The following is a 16185-nucleotide window of genomic DNA, read 5'->3' as shown; positions in this document are numbered from 1 at the left end:
TTCTATATCCTTCCCTTCAAGGCTCAGGGGTCTAGGATTATCTTCTGTGTCTGTGTTAATTGGTTTCCCTTTTCTTTGTTGAAGAGGATCTGTGCAGTCTTTCTGCCTCGTCTGCCATCTTGCCGGAACTCCCAAGAAATATTCTTAAAGAGGAAAATCTGGAACATACTTGGTGTACCAGATAGAAATCAGTTTTTGAGTGGCATTCAACAAGACGCATTATCTCTTTGGACTCAGCATTTTCAGCTATAACTACATCAGTGATTTAAAAACTTCTTATCAACAGAACTCTAGTTTTCTATTTAAATCTTGCACCATACACCAATTTGTAAAACATCAAAGTGGAACTGCACTAGTAGTTAGTGGGAGAGAAGTGAAATCTAACCTTCCAGGATCCCTCTCACTCCTGAATTATTGCCTCTGAACCCAGGATTTCTTGGAACTGTACAGTTTGATACCAGTACCAGTTGCTGTCTGGTCTGTACCAACCCATCATGACCCCGTGTGTTGCAGAGTGAAACTACATTCCATGGGGTTTTCAAGGCTGTGACCTTTCGGAAGCAGATTATCAGGCCTTTCTTCTGAGGCACCTCTGGGTGGGTTTGAACTGCCAACTTTTCAGTTAGGAGTCAAGCACTTAACAATTTGTGCCACCCAGGACTCCTTAACGATTGACTAAACGAAGACCTAAGTCCCTTCCAGCTCTGAAAGTTAAGTAATAATTTCATGACATTGTCAATGTAGGTGAAGGGGAATAAAAGTGATGCTGAGCACTGTCCTTGGAGTGGTGAGCAGAGTTCTTACGAGCAGGCACCAGTGAGACTGGGTTCTAAGGGGTCCAGTGGCCTTGGCTGAATCTGCATTTACATGTCTTCCCTGAGTAATTGATGGTGAGTACTTCCTCAAGGGATGCTGTTTGGCTACAAAGCAGTGGCAAAAGATATTCAGGACTCCTGAATTAAGTGACACCCACACTCCAGAACACTGGACCATTTGTGAATTGTCTTACACAAAAGGCCATCTTGAAATACCAGATAAGTAGTTATTTTAATTCAACAGGATTCAATTTTCCTTGCCCCTAAGATGATGATGGAAAAAAAGGAGCCTCAAGAAATGACCTATTTAGAAGGTAGAATAAAGAGTAGGCTCCTAAGGGTTCATGGTCCCAGTGACAGAGATAGTTGATCATAAGCACGTGGGTCTTTGATATATGTTACAGAGTAGAACAGCTCTATAGGGTTTTCTTGGCTGTAATATTTATGGAAGCAGATGACCAGGCCTTTTTTCTATGGCACTGCTGGGTAGATTTGAACCACCAACCTCTAGGTTAGTAGTCAAGCAAAAAATATTTGCACCACCCAGGCACCTTTGGAAATAAAACCTTTGGTGAATTTTGAATGTTTAGAAGTTTTGCTTGAATCATCACAGTTTCATAGTCTTAAAAACTGTGATAGCGACCAAATGTTATTTCATTTCAGCTCATCATCACAATATCCTTTTAAGGGCAGAAGTACTGTCTGCATGTCACACAAGGAAACTAAAGTTTAGAAAGGTTAAGGTAGTATGTCCAAGGAAGTAGCAAGATTTTCATCTAAGCTTACCTGTCTCTAGAGCTCTTTTCATAAAACCAGGCTCCTAGCTTTACAGAGCCTCGGTAGCTCATTATTAATTTATTTTGCTTCAGGTTTGGCTATGAAATAAAACATCTGGTGGCATAGATTGTGCTAGACACATGGTATTTACCTTTTCTAATTGTTTCTTTTTCTTTGGGAAAGCAAAAAAGACACTATTTATGTGGATTGTCCTCAGATCTCAATGGTCTGAATTTCCTTAAAGAAATTGAAACTATGACAATTGAATTAATTTTAAGGCCATCAGTTTTTGATTCTTTCACTATATTCACACTGATATAGTCCCTTGCTGTATGTTTTCCCCATCTCTGAATATAATGCTGGAAATGCAAGCCTTGTTTTCCCTCCCCCTTGGGCTCCTGGAGGACTCTGGCATTTGAAGGTGGCAGTGGGGACAGGATTCCATGTAGAAGGGCCTACTGCTGAAAGTTGGTGAAGGCCTTTAACCACTGTCACTATTCTCACCCCGACCACTTCTTTCCCTCTTGATCTCAGGCTTAGTCAACACATTATGAATTCTAACCAAAGGAAAGGTGCTACAAAGTCTCTCTGAAATGGAGCACAATGCCTTAATGACAAATGCCTTTAAATTCTTAGGCTGATGATTCCCAATATCAGTTAAGAGATCCCTCCAGGACTGTAGAGTTACCCATAATTCTCCTTAGAGAGAATTGTATGTTTCTCATATTTTTTCTAAAAGTATGGAGAAGCCATGCTGATTATGAGATGCTCATTCATTGAAAGGCATTTGTGGGTTAATAGTACCTTCTCGACATTAGATCTTTTCTCAAACAATAGATCCAAAATACAACTACTATCTTGTGGTAGGAGAAGCTGTTGTTGTTGTCAGGTGCCATCTAGTTGGTTCCAATGCACAGCAACCTTACACACAAAAGAATGAAACATTGTCCCGTTCTACATCATCCTCACAATTGTTGCCATGCTCGAGTCGACTGTCACAGTCACTGCATCAATCCGTCTCATTGAGAGTCTTCCTCTTTTTTGCTGACCCTCTACTTTACCAAGCATAATATCCTTCTTCAGTGGTTGTTCCCTTCAGACATGACCAAAGTACGAAAGAGTCTGGCCATTCTTGCTTCTAATAAGCAGTCCACCTGTACTTCTTCTAAGACATATTTGTTTGATGAGAGAGGGAGATCATGAGTTTTGTAACAATTGTTAGCTGATCATTTGAAATGCAATACACACACAAGGTGAAAAATACGTAAATAATTCAGCAGAATGTAAAGTACAATGTACAAGTCTCACCCTCCCATGCATGTTGTAGAGGTAACTACCATTCACAGGGTCTTGTGCACCCTTCTGGAAACCTTTTAAGAACACAAGCATGTAGATGTACATATGTAATGTCTAAAGAGCCCTGGTGGCACAGTGGTACTGACTGAAAGGTTGGTGTTTTGAACCTACTAGTTGCTCCAGAGCCAGGGTCAGGGAGACCTGGAGATTTGTTCCTGTAAAGATTTCAGCCTACGAAACTCCATGGGACAGTTCTACTCTGCCCTGTCTGGTTGCTCTGAGTCAGATTTTACTCAATGGTACACAACAATGACATATAATGTCTGTCTCTCTCTTGCACATGCTTTGTTTTTTGAGAAATAAGCTCATACTCTCTGTACTATTTTATCATGTTTTTTTATTTAACAATATTCTTAGAAATAATTTCATATCAGTTCTTTATTATTATTATTATTATTCCTAAACCTTAATCAAAGATCTCATTCTTGAAAGACCTGGAAGTTATTGCCTTCTATAATCTTAGTAGCGATTTAAAGATTTCCCAAAATTATCAACAAACTCAATCAGCAATTATTTGTTGAATGATTACCACATGCATAACAACACATTAGAGACCCTGCAGGGGGAATAAAAAACCCATTGTTATTGATTCCAGCACATGGCAACCCCATATGTTACTTGTGCTCTTAGAAATAGATTGCCACACCTTTCTTCTGAGGCACTGCTGAGTGAATTTGAACCTCCAACTTTTTAGTTAGTAGTAGTCAAGCACTTAACCATTTGTGCCACACAGGGAATCCTATGTTAAGCCATATTTATGCTACAGAGAAAAGAAAAAGTAGCATATGTAATAACAAGTTGGGGTACAATTTTAAATAGGCTGATAACAGAAAGCCTCAGTGAGAAGGTGACCTTTGAGTAAAGACCTGAAAGTGATAAGAGCAAGGCATATGCACAGGTGAGGAATAACAGAGGGACTAGCAAGTGCAAAAGAGCTGAGGCAGGAACATATTTGGTGTGTTAAAGCTATAGAAAGTGTGTTAGAGAACAGAGTGGCAGGACCAGAGTGAGTGAGTGTAGGAATAAAAGGAGATAAAGTGAGAAAAATGATGACTTGTTGGTAGGTAAGCAGGCAGTGAGAAGCAGACCACTGTAAGAACATTGGCTTTTCTCTGACAGACAAAAGCCCTTGAAGGGTTTTGAGCAGTGTGGTAGTCAAGGTTGTGTGTCAACTTGGCTAGGCCATGGTTTTGAATGGTTCAGCAACTCACTGTAGTTATTCCCCATGATGAGATTGTAATCACCTCCATGGTGGAATCTGCTATGAGACATTAATCAGTGGAAAAGGAGCTGCTTTTGGGGGTGTTGTCTGCTTCCAATATATATGGACAAGCTTTGAGAAAAGTCTCTAGCTTTTTGGCACATCTGGATTCTGCATTCACCTGAGTTTTCATCTCCAGTTCCTGGACTTCAACCAGTGGCCTGTTGTGTTGCCTACCAATCTTGGAATTGTGTCATTTTACCTGCTGACCTGGGGTTCATCAGCCTCAGCAGCCAGCAGCTGCCTGAGTTAGAAGATGCCTCCAGCGCCAGTGGGCCTGAGCAAGAGGCAGAGCCCAAGGTAGAGAGACTTTCACCCAGCTCCTAGAGCCAGCACTCTGAATTTGGACGTCTAGCCTCCTGAACTGTAAGAGAATAAACTCCTGTTTGTTAAAGTCATCCACTTGTGGTATTTTTGTTGTAACAGCAGTAAAGAGCCGAGACAAATAGATGACATGTTGTGATTCACAGTGTAACAGGATGACTCTGGCTGCTGTATGGGAAAGAGTGGAAATAGAAAGATATGTTAAGAAGCATCTTCAATAATCCAGGTGAGAGACAATTGTGGCATTGATCAGGGCAAGAAATAGCCTGATTCAGGATGTATTTTGAATGCATCCAATACAATGTGCTGAAAAATTAGATATGATGTGTGAAGGAAAGAATCATCAAGATTAATTCTAAGAGTTCTGGCCTGAGCAACTGGAAAGATGGAGTTGACCTTAACTGAGATAAGGAAGACCACTAGTGGAGCATCTTTGTGAGGGAAGGTCAGAATTTCAATTTTGGATTGGATTTGCTAAGTTCCCCCCATCTGTCATAGTGTGTGTGGCTTGTGTGTTGCTATGATGCTGAAAGCTATGCCACTGATATTTCAAATACCTTTAGGGTGACCCATTCTAGATAGCTTTCAGCTGAGCTTCCAGATTTAGACAGACTAGGAAGAAAGTCCTCACAATCTACTTTTGAAAATTGACCAATGAAAACCCTATGGATCACAATAGAACATTATCTGACTTGCTTGATTTGGACACATCCTCAGGAGGGATCAATCACTTGAGAAGGGCATCATGTTTGGTAAAGTAGAGGGTCAACATGGGCATGGGAGTCTCTTGATGTATTGGCATAATAACCACAACAATGGACTCAAATATGCTGGTGGTTGCAAGGATGACATAGGACCAGATAACATTGTCTTCTTCTGTACATAAAGTCACCAACAAATCGACTTGACAGCAGCTAACAACAAGTTTGAGATGCATGTTGAGTATCCTAGTAGAAATAGACATTCAAGTGTATCCAACAAGTTCAGGAGAGAAGTCTGAGTCAGCAATATAAATTGGGGAATGATCAGCATTTAGCTGGTATTTAAAGCCACGTGAATAATGGAGATCACCAGTAGAGTGAGGGGAGACTTATAAGAGAAGAAGTCCCAGGGATGAACCCAGACATGCCGCAGGATGGCTGGGATCAGAAAGAAGTAAATGCCTGAGACTAATGAAGGAAGCAACCACTTTAATCCATAAAGGAAGAATGAGAGCTAGAGCCAGACTGAAGTATGTACATGAGCTTAACCTCATATAAATCTCTTTGCCATGGTCTCAACTTTTAATTTGTTGTTTTATAATAGTTCAAACTTTATGCTCTAATTAGAGATATAAACTTAATGTCTCTCAGAAGTATTGGCTTATGTTTTTAAAAATTAAATATTATCTAATAATGACCTATTAAGACAGCAAAACTTTTCCCCTGCCTACTGTTAGCAGCACCTCTGAATCTGGTGCCATAATTAGATTTTGTTATTAGGCAGCTTCCTTCCTTATCCAGGACATTAATTGGGAATGAAAGTAAGGAAGGTTCATAGATCTCGGCTTCTCTCTGCTTATTGGATATTCCCCCTTGCCTCATTCATTATTCATTCTTCAGCCAGTTTTCAAATAAGCCTATCCTTATTCAGGTCAATTTGAATTCGTTTAGTAGGCTGCATCTCTTAAGTAAAGCATTTGATGCTAAACCTCAGAACCAAATCTTTAATGCCCTGCTGCCTTGACTGTCATCCATTACTCAATTAAAAAAAGAAAAAGAAAAAAAGAAACATTAAAGCAGTAGTAATGTGATTTCACACTTGATATATCACTTAGTTAGAGCTCAGGATGTAGAAGGCTTTTACGAGAATGTTGAGTTTCTGAATGTTAGTATACCCAAAGGTCTCCAGGGAAATGTAAAATATCATTTTAAAAAACCTATAGTCCAATTCCCAAATCATTTCACTGGACAAGTATAAGTTATCTCTATCATATCAAAGAACTCACAGCCATCAAGTCAATTCAACTCATAACAACCCCTCCTTTGGTTTCTGAGGTGGTATCTCTATGGAAGTTGATTGCCCAATCTTCCTTCTGAGGACTAGCTGGCAGGTTTGAACCACCAGCTTTCTAGTTAGCAGTCAAATGACTTAGGCACTACACCACCATCTCTATCATGTATCATGTACATTTACACAAATAAAATAGATTGGCTGAAATCTCGTTAAATTTATCTGGTCTTCTGGTCGAATTCAGACCTTTGGTTGGAATGTCTTTCACCAGATTCCTCAACACTTACCTATCACCTCCAGACATAAACAGCCAATGAGTGGTCACTTGGACTTGGCTTGATCATGAGCCTAAAGAGCCAATGAATGATCACTTGGAGTTTGATTGACATGAGCCTATCTCCATGGTACAATTTGGAACAAACATGAATCTACTGAACCACAGCACACAGGAGCAAAAGTGCCATAAGGTTTAGCAATGAAACAGACACTGAATAACAGTCTTGGCCAATGGACAGTTCATAACCTAGGTATTTCCCTTACAAAGTGGGGTAGGACCACTCTGATTCCCCTCAGCTACTTCACAGGAGTCTAGGCTATGGATCTAAGCTCCAAGTCATCAAAAATTGCACATTGCTAGATTTTCAGCTCACAACATTTGTGGTATGATGTAATTAGCCTGCACTTTCTTAAACTTAGACATGGTCTGCCTCAAGCATTGTGCTCTTTTAAAGAACTATGTATAAGGGATTAAATTGATGACAACAACAACTGAAAGGTTAGATCGGAAATTTGGGTGGCAGTGAGTTTATGTCAATGAGGGAGGAACAGTTCAGAAAATGAGTGAGAATGGTTGCACAACTTGAAGAATCTAATAAATGTCACTGAATCGTATGTGTAGAAATTGGTGAAGTTGTGCATGTTTGCTTTGTATATTTTCAACAACAGTAAAAAAAATTAGACGTGAGGGTTGTAAAGAGCTAGGTGAACTAGAGATGCTGGACTGATGTGTAACGGACTTCATATCTTTTCAGCCAGGTATTGACCTTCTGAATTGTCTACATGTCTCCTCCTTGTCCTTGCCTACTCCCTATAATGGGTGGTTTGAATTAAGTGACCTCTGGAGCTTTATAGAAGGAGCTGTGGTGGTGCAGTGGGCAAGGCATTTGGCTGCTAACCAGAAGGTTGGTGGTTCAAACCCACCAGCTGCTCCACAGGAGGAAGATGGGCAATCTACTTCCGTAAAGATTTACAGCCTTGGAAACCCCACGGGGGCTGCTGTGAGTCAAAATTTACTTGATAGCAGTGGATTTGGTTTGGTTTGGGGCTTTATAGAGAGTCCCTGAGTGATGCAAATTGTTAACATGCTCTGTTGATATGCTGTTGGAAAGATTGATGGTTCAAATCCACTTAGAAGTGCCTTGGAAGAAGCATCTGGTGATCTTCTTCCAAAATATCAGCCATTGGCATCCCTATGGAGCACAGTTCCATTCTGACACACTTGGTGTTGCAAGGAGTAAGAATCAACACATTGGCAACTGTTGTTTTCTGGGGGGGAGGCGTTGAGGGGTTCTACAGCGACAAGTCACTCTTCTCCCTCTTCTGTTTTCCCCATGTTAATCAGCACTCCTCTCTTCTTCAGAACAATTTCATGGGACACTTCCTTGTTTCCCATTGTTTCTTATTAACTTGTCTCCCATTTAATACTTAATGTCAATTTTTAGGATTAGTTAGGGACTTAATGAGGAGAAAAATCACATTTTTTTTGGATAATAAATCCTGTCATGACTGTCAGAGCTCTTGTATTATCCTTAAAAACTTGAGAATCCAAATCGCCCCTTGCTCTTCATTTTCTTATTAGGATTGTCTTCTCTTCTTGATCTCTTTGTGGAACTTTATCATCTTTCTTTTGAAAGTTTTTTTTTCTTTTAATTATTTAAAATTTAGACATTCAGACAGGAATGTTATAATTGAAAACAGAGTTTGTCATCTGAATTTCCACTCCACCTATATTAGACCAGTTGAAGTCTGTAGCCCTTACTTTTTTCCATTCGTAAAACTGGGGTTAAACACATTTATATCATAAGTTTGTTGTGAGAACAAATGAGATGTTTGAAAAGTGCTTTGCACAAGGCTCGGCATCAAGTAAGCAATTGATTATTATGATTAAAATACTTAATACTAGTATAAGAAGTCCTCGGAAGGAAGGTTGGGCAATCCTACTTCCGTAGTGATACTGCCTCGGAAACCCAAGGAGGGGTCGCTATGAGTCGGGGCCGACTCGACGGCACATAACAACAACAACAACAAGTGTAAGAATTAGGTATTTTTCAATAAAAATTTAAAAAGAAAAATAATACCCAAGTACACACTGAAGAAGAGCATCTTATATCAATTTAAGTTGCAATTCCCTGTCAATCTACCTTTTTTCATCCTCCTTTTGCTGAAGTTTGAGAATTGCTCTTTCTCTGTAATCCACAGGGTTCCCGTTACATTATCTTTTTGAAAAATACATTAAGCTACTCAATGTTTGGAGGAAAGATCTTAGTCAGGAAGATTTTTCAAAAAATATTCCAATTGAGTCTCTAGGTGAGATTGCTATATTTGAAGATGAAAAGGACAACTTAACTCTTCCTTATTGGTCAATGCTCTGCTGAGTGATAAGCACAGTGGGGATCGAAAGAAAGGAACCAGAAGTGAACTTTTCTTCATTTTTCCTCCTTTGCCAGATTTTTTCAAATGGAAAGCTTCATAAATGTGGTTCAGTGGTAGAATTCTTGGCTTCTATGCAGGACATCCAGGTTCGATTCCTGCCAACGCCCTTCATGCACTGCCATCACTGGTCTGTCAGTGGGCTAGCACGTTGCTATGATACCGAAGAAGTTTCTGTGGAATTTCTAGACTAATATAGACTAGGAAGAAAGGTCTGGTAATCTTAAAAAAAAAAAAAAAGCCAATGAAAACCCTATGGATCACCATGGGCAACATTTTGTTCATTTGTGCATGAGGTCACTATAAGTCAGGCCATCTCAAGGGCAGCTAACAACAACATGCAATGTGATTTACTTATTTGTTATGTTTATGTTTATTGTTTATTAATGGCTAGAATAGTGCCTGGGATATGTTGCTGTTGTTGTGTGTCCTTCTATTTTTCAAAAGTTAATAAATTGAGATGGTAAGAGGCAGTGTCACCATTCTATTAAATCAATGTTTAAAATGCTTAACTGGACAAACAACTTTGTTATCCTGTCCTTCACACAGTTCCAATCTGGTTTCTTTTTCATATTATTTACTTTATTAGAGGACTTATATCAAAAGGAACCTAGAGATGGCTCTGTACCTAGGAAACTGCTTCCTATTTCTAGGGGATTTCCCACTTCGCCCTTTAGTGCTGAGCACATATTTGCTCAGGATTTCAAACATCATTTTGCATGCCTCAGAAACCTAAGGTGGGGTCTCCGTGAGTCGGATCCGACTTAATGGCAGTGAGTTTGGTTTGATTTTTTTGAAATTATAGGACTAAAAGCATAAACCTAGTATTACACATATTACCAGGAATTTACAGCTTCTTTATGGTGATATAGGTCTCTAGGTGGCAGAAACGGTTGCACTTGACTATTAACCTAAATGTTGGTGGTTTGAATCCACCCAGCACTACCGCAGTGGAAAGGGCTGCCAATCTGCTTTCATTAAGATTACTGTTGTTAGATGCAGAGTCAGCTCTGACTCATAGCTGCCCAGTCCTGCACCATCTTTATGAAAGTTGCTATGTTTGAATCCATTGCTTTGGCTGTTGTGTCAATCCATCTCATTGAGGGTTTCCCTTGTTTTCACTGACCCTCTACTTTACCTACCATGGTGTCTTTTTCTAGGTATTGGTCTTTTCTCATAACATGTTGAAAGTGTATGGAGTAGTTCTAATCCGTAACACGTGAGGTCACCATGATTTGGAATAGGCTTGATGGCAATGGGTTTGGTTTGTGTTTTTTCATAGTGATATGTATCCCCATCTATACACCAAAGGGAGGAAATAACATGACTTGCTTAAGAACTCTTTATATAATAAATGTAACAATCTCCTAGGTAATTAATCTTTTCCTGCAAACTTTTAGCTAATAAGTTAAGAATCTTGCAGAGTTTGATAGGATGAGACACACACCTGAGGACTGGGGTGAATAGTATGGCAAAAAAAAAAAAAAAGTAGCAGACCCAGATTCAATACAATTCATGGTTGACAAGCACTGAGAAAAATGCATGAAGTTAGATACTGAAACAGATATGAAGATGAGCTCACCAAATACGCTACCACCCATACCATCACTTTCCAGGGAGCCATGACACTGAAATAGTCTCAGGAGTCATTTAAAACACGAATGCCACAAGAGGGAAGTGAAATAATAACAAGGATCACAACAACCACTATAACAAGGGCTAACAGGTCTTGGCAACTGATTGTGTTCTAGACATTGTTCAAAGTACTCCATGTGTACAAACTCACATTGTTCTCACAATGATTAAATGCTTTCAATCATCATTTTAGAAGTCCCTGGGTGGGGCAAATGGTTAAGTACTCAACTACTAACTGAAAGGTTGACAGTTCATACCCACTCAGAGATGCCTTAGAAGACAGACATTGAGACATGCTTCTGAAAGTTCACAGCCTTGAAAATCCTATGGATCAATTCTACTCTGTACACATGGGGTTGCCATGAGTCAGAATCGACTTGGTCACAACTAACAACAACAACAGAATCCCCATTTTAGGATCCTTGGGCGTTGGCTGGCTGTTAACCAATAGATTGGAGGTTCCAGTCTGTCCAGAGGTGCCATGGAAGAAAAGTCTCATGATCTACTTCTGAAAAATAAATGGTTAATAACTCTATGGAGCACAGTTTCACTCTGACACACATGAAGTAGCCATGAGTCAGAATTCACTTGATGGCAACTTTTTTGGAGATGAAGCAAATAAAGCTGAGAGACTTGCCAATCTCCCAAGGTCTTAGCTAGTAAGTGGCAGAGGTGCAATACACACACACACACACACACACACACACATACCCTTCATTTGTTTCACTCTCAATTGAGCTAAATCAACATGCTAAATGAGTAGAACCATCCACTGTGGTGAGAAGTGGCCTCATGTTTGGTCATGATTATTTGGGTCCATGCTTACTTGCTTCTATATAACTTGGATCATTATAAAATCTATCAGCCTAGTGTTTATTAACCTAATGTTGACTGGATATTTCAGGTCTCATTAAGGACAAGTAAATAGCATCTCCCACATACATGCAATCTTGTCCCAAGAGAGAAACTAAATCAGTTAATGTTAATCATTTTTATCAGAATTGAGTTTTCTCATGCATTTCACTTAGTCTGCAAATATTTCTTGTTCACCTACCTTGTGCGAGACACAAAGTCTCTGGGCCCTAGGGAGGCAACGAGGAAGCTGCCCTCATGGTCATTATACTCTTCAAAGCTACTTACCATGGTGCTTGTATATTCATCCAGCTTAGCCTCTGAAATGGCCTTTTTGTGGTGGAGGAAGAGATCTCTGAGGAAATTCTGTGGCACCAAGAAAAGAGTCACAGTTTACATAGTGAAGAAATAAGCCAAAGCTCTCAATTCTTTGTTTTAAGAATTGATGGTTCATTTGTTTTAAGGAGGATATAAAAGGTTTTTAGTCAGTAATAAAGCCATGACTAGAGATCTGTCACTGTTTGAAGGGAACTAACTCATGGACCCCAGAGATTAGCTCCAGGAATGAAAAATACATCATAAATCTTCAATTATGTCCCTTTCCCAGAGAGAACAATGTTATCTGCACTTTCTAATGCTTCTAAAACATGCATACATTTTGTAAAAAGTAGAAATTTCAAATCTATCTTTTTTGGACTCATGATACACATATTTATCAAATTCCAAAAACAAACAAACAAAAAAAATTCATGCCATCTAGTTGATTAAGACTCATAGAGACCATATAAGACTGAGTATAACTGTTCCATATGGTTTCCAACACTATAAATCTTTCAGAACCAGACTACTCCATCTTTCTCCCTCAGGGCGGATGGTGAGTTTGAACCACCAACCTTTTGGTTAGCAGCTGAATGCTTTGACCACTGTGCCACCAAAGCTCCTTTATCAAATTCCCAGTGATGAACAAACCCACCCTTCATCTAGCAACAGTTCCCAGAGACACTTACTCGAAGCTCAGCAGCTGATATAAAGCCACTGCTGTCGGCATCATATTTACGCCAAATCTGAAATACACAAGAACAAATAATCCACTCATCATCAAATGATTTAGGGTAAAATATTTAGAAAAATTGGAATCTCTAGAAATTCCTTCCCCAGAGATAATCTCTTACTGTTTCTATGTGTTTCCTTTCCATCATTTTTCTGTTATATATGACAAAACTGAATTGGGGACCATATAGTTTATACATTTGGATGGTCTATTTATATCTCCATTCAAAATTTTCTGTGAATATATTCAACTATAATTAAAATTACTTTGAAAATGACATATAAAATAAATTTCAAAAAATAATAATCCTGTAGGAAATTCTGGATAGAGAGGCAGAACAATGTGGAACAAAACTCAAAAGCATTTGGGGAAGAATAAAAAGGGGTGACCAGGTTTGCTGGTCTGATAGAGCCTGGTGGAACCACTGAGACTATGGCCCCTAGCTGCCCTTCAGGTCTGGAATTGAACCCACACCTGTGGTTTCCAACCAACCAGGAGACAGGCATATGAGTTGAACATTTACCTGAGGTAAATACACTCCTTGGAGAGAACAATCATAGGAGAAAGAAGGGCTGTTTATTCACAGGGAGACAGCTCAGGGGGCAGGAGTGCATGGAGGGATGGACACAGGGAAGAGGTGACTGTTGGGAGAAAGTGGGAGGGAAGCTGTTGCACTGTGATGAATTGTGGTGAATGTCATGAGACAAAGTATATGTGAACTGCTGTATGGAAAGTGAATTTGCTCTGTAAATTTTCACCCAAATCACAATTAAAATAATAATAATAATAATCCTACACACAACTGGAACATACAAAAAATACAAAGAAAACAAAATTTCTTAAAAACAACAGTATTGTTTCTTATGTGTATTTACTTACTCCTTTGTTTATTCAGGGGTAGAATATGCAGGGAAATATTTGCACTTTTTTTTTATACAAAGCTAAGATCATGGTACATATACAATTTTGTTTCTTGAATTTCATTTACTCCATGTTATTAAATATTACTTGAAAATTTGATTTGATCTTTAGCGACACATAATATTTCATGGTGTGATTTCTCTGATGAATCTCCAGCACCTACAACAGTGTCTGGCATATTGCAGGTGCTCATAAGTATTTGTAGAATCAATGAGTTATATAAATGTATCCTAATTTACTTAACTTTTCCTTCATTGTTAGATATACACATTATTTTCAGTTTTAACTAAGTAATACTATATTTAAAAACATCATTATATAGAAAAATTGTGTCTACATCTTTGATTATATCTTAAGATAGATGCTGGTAGAAGTAGAGGTATTAAGCCAAAAGGTAAAGTTTTTTGTTTTTTCAATTAACCCTTGTGGTAATGAAAGTTTAAAGAATCTTGATACACTTTTGCATAATTGCTTTCCAGAAAAATTATTCCAATGTACATGCCTACCAACAAAGCCTGAGTGACAAATGTCATTGCTTTCTTGCCAACTCTGCCTATTTTTGTTAATCCTCTTAAAATCTTTACCACTTTGGTAAAGTTAGTTGTTTCATTTTGCATTTCTTTGCTTATCAACATTTATTGTGGCCCATTTAAATTTGTTCTGTGAATTATCTTGCATGAGTTTTGTCCAATTTTACGTGACCTCCATTGGGCCAGGAGGTAAATGAGGTAGTACACGAAAGAATGTTATTATTTCCTAAGGGGATTTGGTGTCTGTTTGAGGAACGGGGCCCTGGGTGCAATGGCTGTCTTGGCTCTGTTCTTGGGGGCTTTCAGAAACCTCGCTCTGCCCTTCTCTGATCTTTTTAACCAACAGAACCATAACACCTAGAAGCTGAGAGAAGGTGTAGGCAGAGAGAAAGAGACAGGTGGTGTCATTCATGCATTTGGCTTTTACTCAAGACCAGTGATTGCAAACACAAGGCCTGATGGCTGTGTCAACAGTCTATTAAGTTACAGTTTGGAAGGTATGTTGTTGTTGTTGTTATGTGCCGTTGAGTTGGACCCGAATCATAGCGACCCCTCCTTGGGTTTCTGAGGCAGTATCACTATGGAAGTAGGTTTTCCAACCTTCCTTCCGAGGAGTGGCTGGTGGGTTTGAACAGCCAAGTCTTCTGGTTAGCAGTCAAATGCCTCAGGCACTATGCTACCAGAGCTCCTTATACCTTCAAAATAAGTTACCAACATTTAAAAACAGGTAGATTCACATAGATTTTAAGACAGTATTCCCAAAAGGCAACAGTTCACTGAAACTGCACAGGGCTGTAGTTTTAGATGGGGGATGTGTTTTCCACCCTCCACAGTATCCCCCACATACCTTAGCCCTTTTTGTTCTTCAGTGCATCTGCCAGTTCCCCTGTTTAAGCCAGGACATTTTCTAATACTTAGGCAAAGAGTCCAGCAGCTCAAGTCCTGCACACTGAGAAAGCGCCTGGGATTTGGAGGCGAAGTCCCAGCTCATCACTGAGGGTTTCTTTCCTTTGTCTTTGGGACTTAGCAGAATGGGTGGCAGACATAACAGGTAGCTGGAGTCCTGGCCTTGTCTCAACCTTCTTTCCCATAAAGACACAGCCAAACACTCACCTGCATAAACTCCACGCTGCTGTCCAAGGGAGTTTCCCGACGAAAGAGCAGAAGAAAGTTTTCATCCTCGGACAAGAACATGCTGGCAAGCTAAAGGAATGGGAAGAAATAGCAGTCTCTGATGCTGGCCAGTGTCCATTTAAGGAGTGCTCCATGCATAAAAGGCACGGTGCAACATGTTATAGGGCAGAAGGGCTGAGATCCCTCAGGATGGAGAGCCCTACTTGTAGTTCTATGACCTTCATTGCCATTCTTTGGTTCATTGATTCTCTTAAAAATTATTATATCCCTAGTTGTTATGAAGGAGCTCTGGTAGCATAGTGCCTAAGGCACTTGACTGCTAACCAGAAGGCTGGCAGTTCAAACCCACCAGCCACTCCTCGGAAGGAAGGTTGGGCATTCCTATTTCCGTAGTGATACTGCCTCAGAAACCCAAGGAGGGGTCGCTATGAGTCGGGGCCGACTAGATGGCAAAATAACAACAACAACAGTTGTTACGAAGGACTATGCCTATCTGCCTTACATGAGCTTACAATGCAAAATAATAATAATTATATTAAGCAATCAATATATATCAGGGATAGATCTTTCCAATCTCCTCTGGGAGCTGATACTAAAGTTAACAATCTAGGTTCAGTTTGAACAGGATATTGGACAAAGAGATAATTGCATCAAATAACTGAAAGGCCTATAGCTTCTCACTTCTTCAATTGTAAAATAGGTATACATATTGATTAATTTAAATAAAATCATGGAAATTTGCACATTCTTTGACACTAGGGAGATTAAAAAGAAAGAACAATTAGTTCAAAAATGTTACCTATTTCCTGGGTGTGTAGTGGAGCTGAC

At 39.4% G+C, this 16185-nt stretch overlaps 1 protein-coding gene across 1 annotated transcript in view; it reads right to left on the bottom strand.

The window, feature by feature from the left end:
• Positions 1-16185, bottom strand: part of SCGN (secretagogin, EF-hand calcium binding protein) — a 56423-nt gene that overhangs the window by 27300 nt on the left and 12938 nt on the right. The window contains exons 4-6 of the mRNA XM_007949875.2: positions 15337-15426; positions 12729-12785; positions 12010-12087 (exon numbers count right to left, since the gene is read on the bottom strand). Coding sequence (XP_007948066.1) covers positions 12010-12087; positions 12729-12785; positions 15337-15426 — 225 coding nt within the window. The remainder of the gene's footprint in view (positions 1-12009; positions 12088-12728; positions 12786-15336; positions 15427-16185) is intronic.

Source organism: Orycteropus afer, unplaced genomic scaffold (genome assembly GCF_000298275.1).
Source record: "Orycteropus afer afer isolate SDZICR_OR568_19922 unplaced genomic scaffold, OryAfe1.0 scaffold00255, whole genome shotgun sequence".
NCBI classification, from domain to species: domain Eukaryota; kingdom Metazoa; phylum Chordata; class Mammalia; order Tubulidentata; family Orycteropodidae; genus Orycteropus; species Orycteropus afer.
This window is presented reverse-complemented; position numbering and strand designations above follow the sequence as displayed.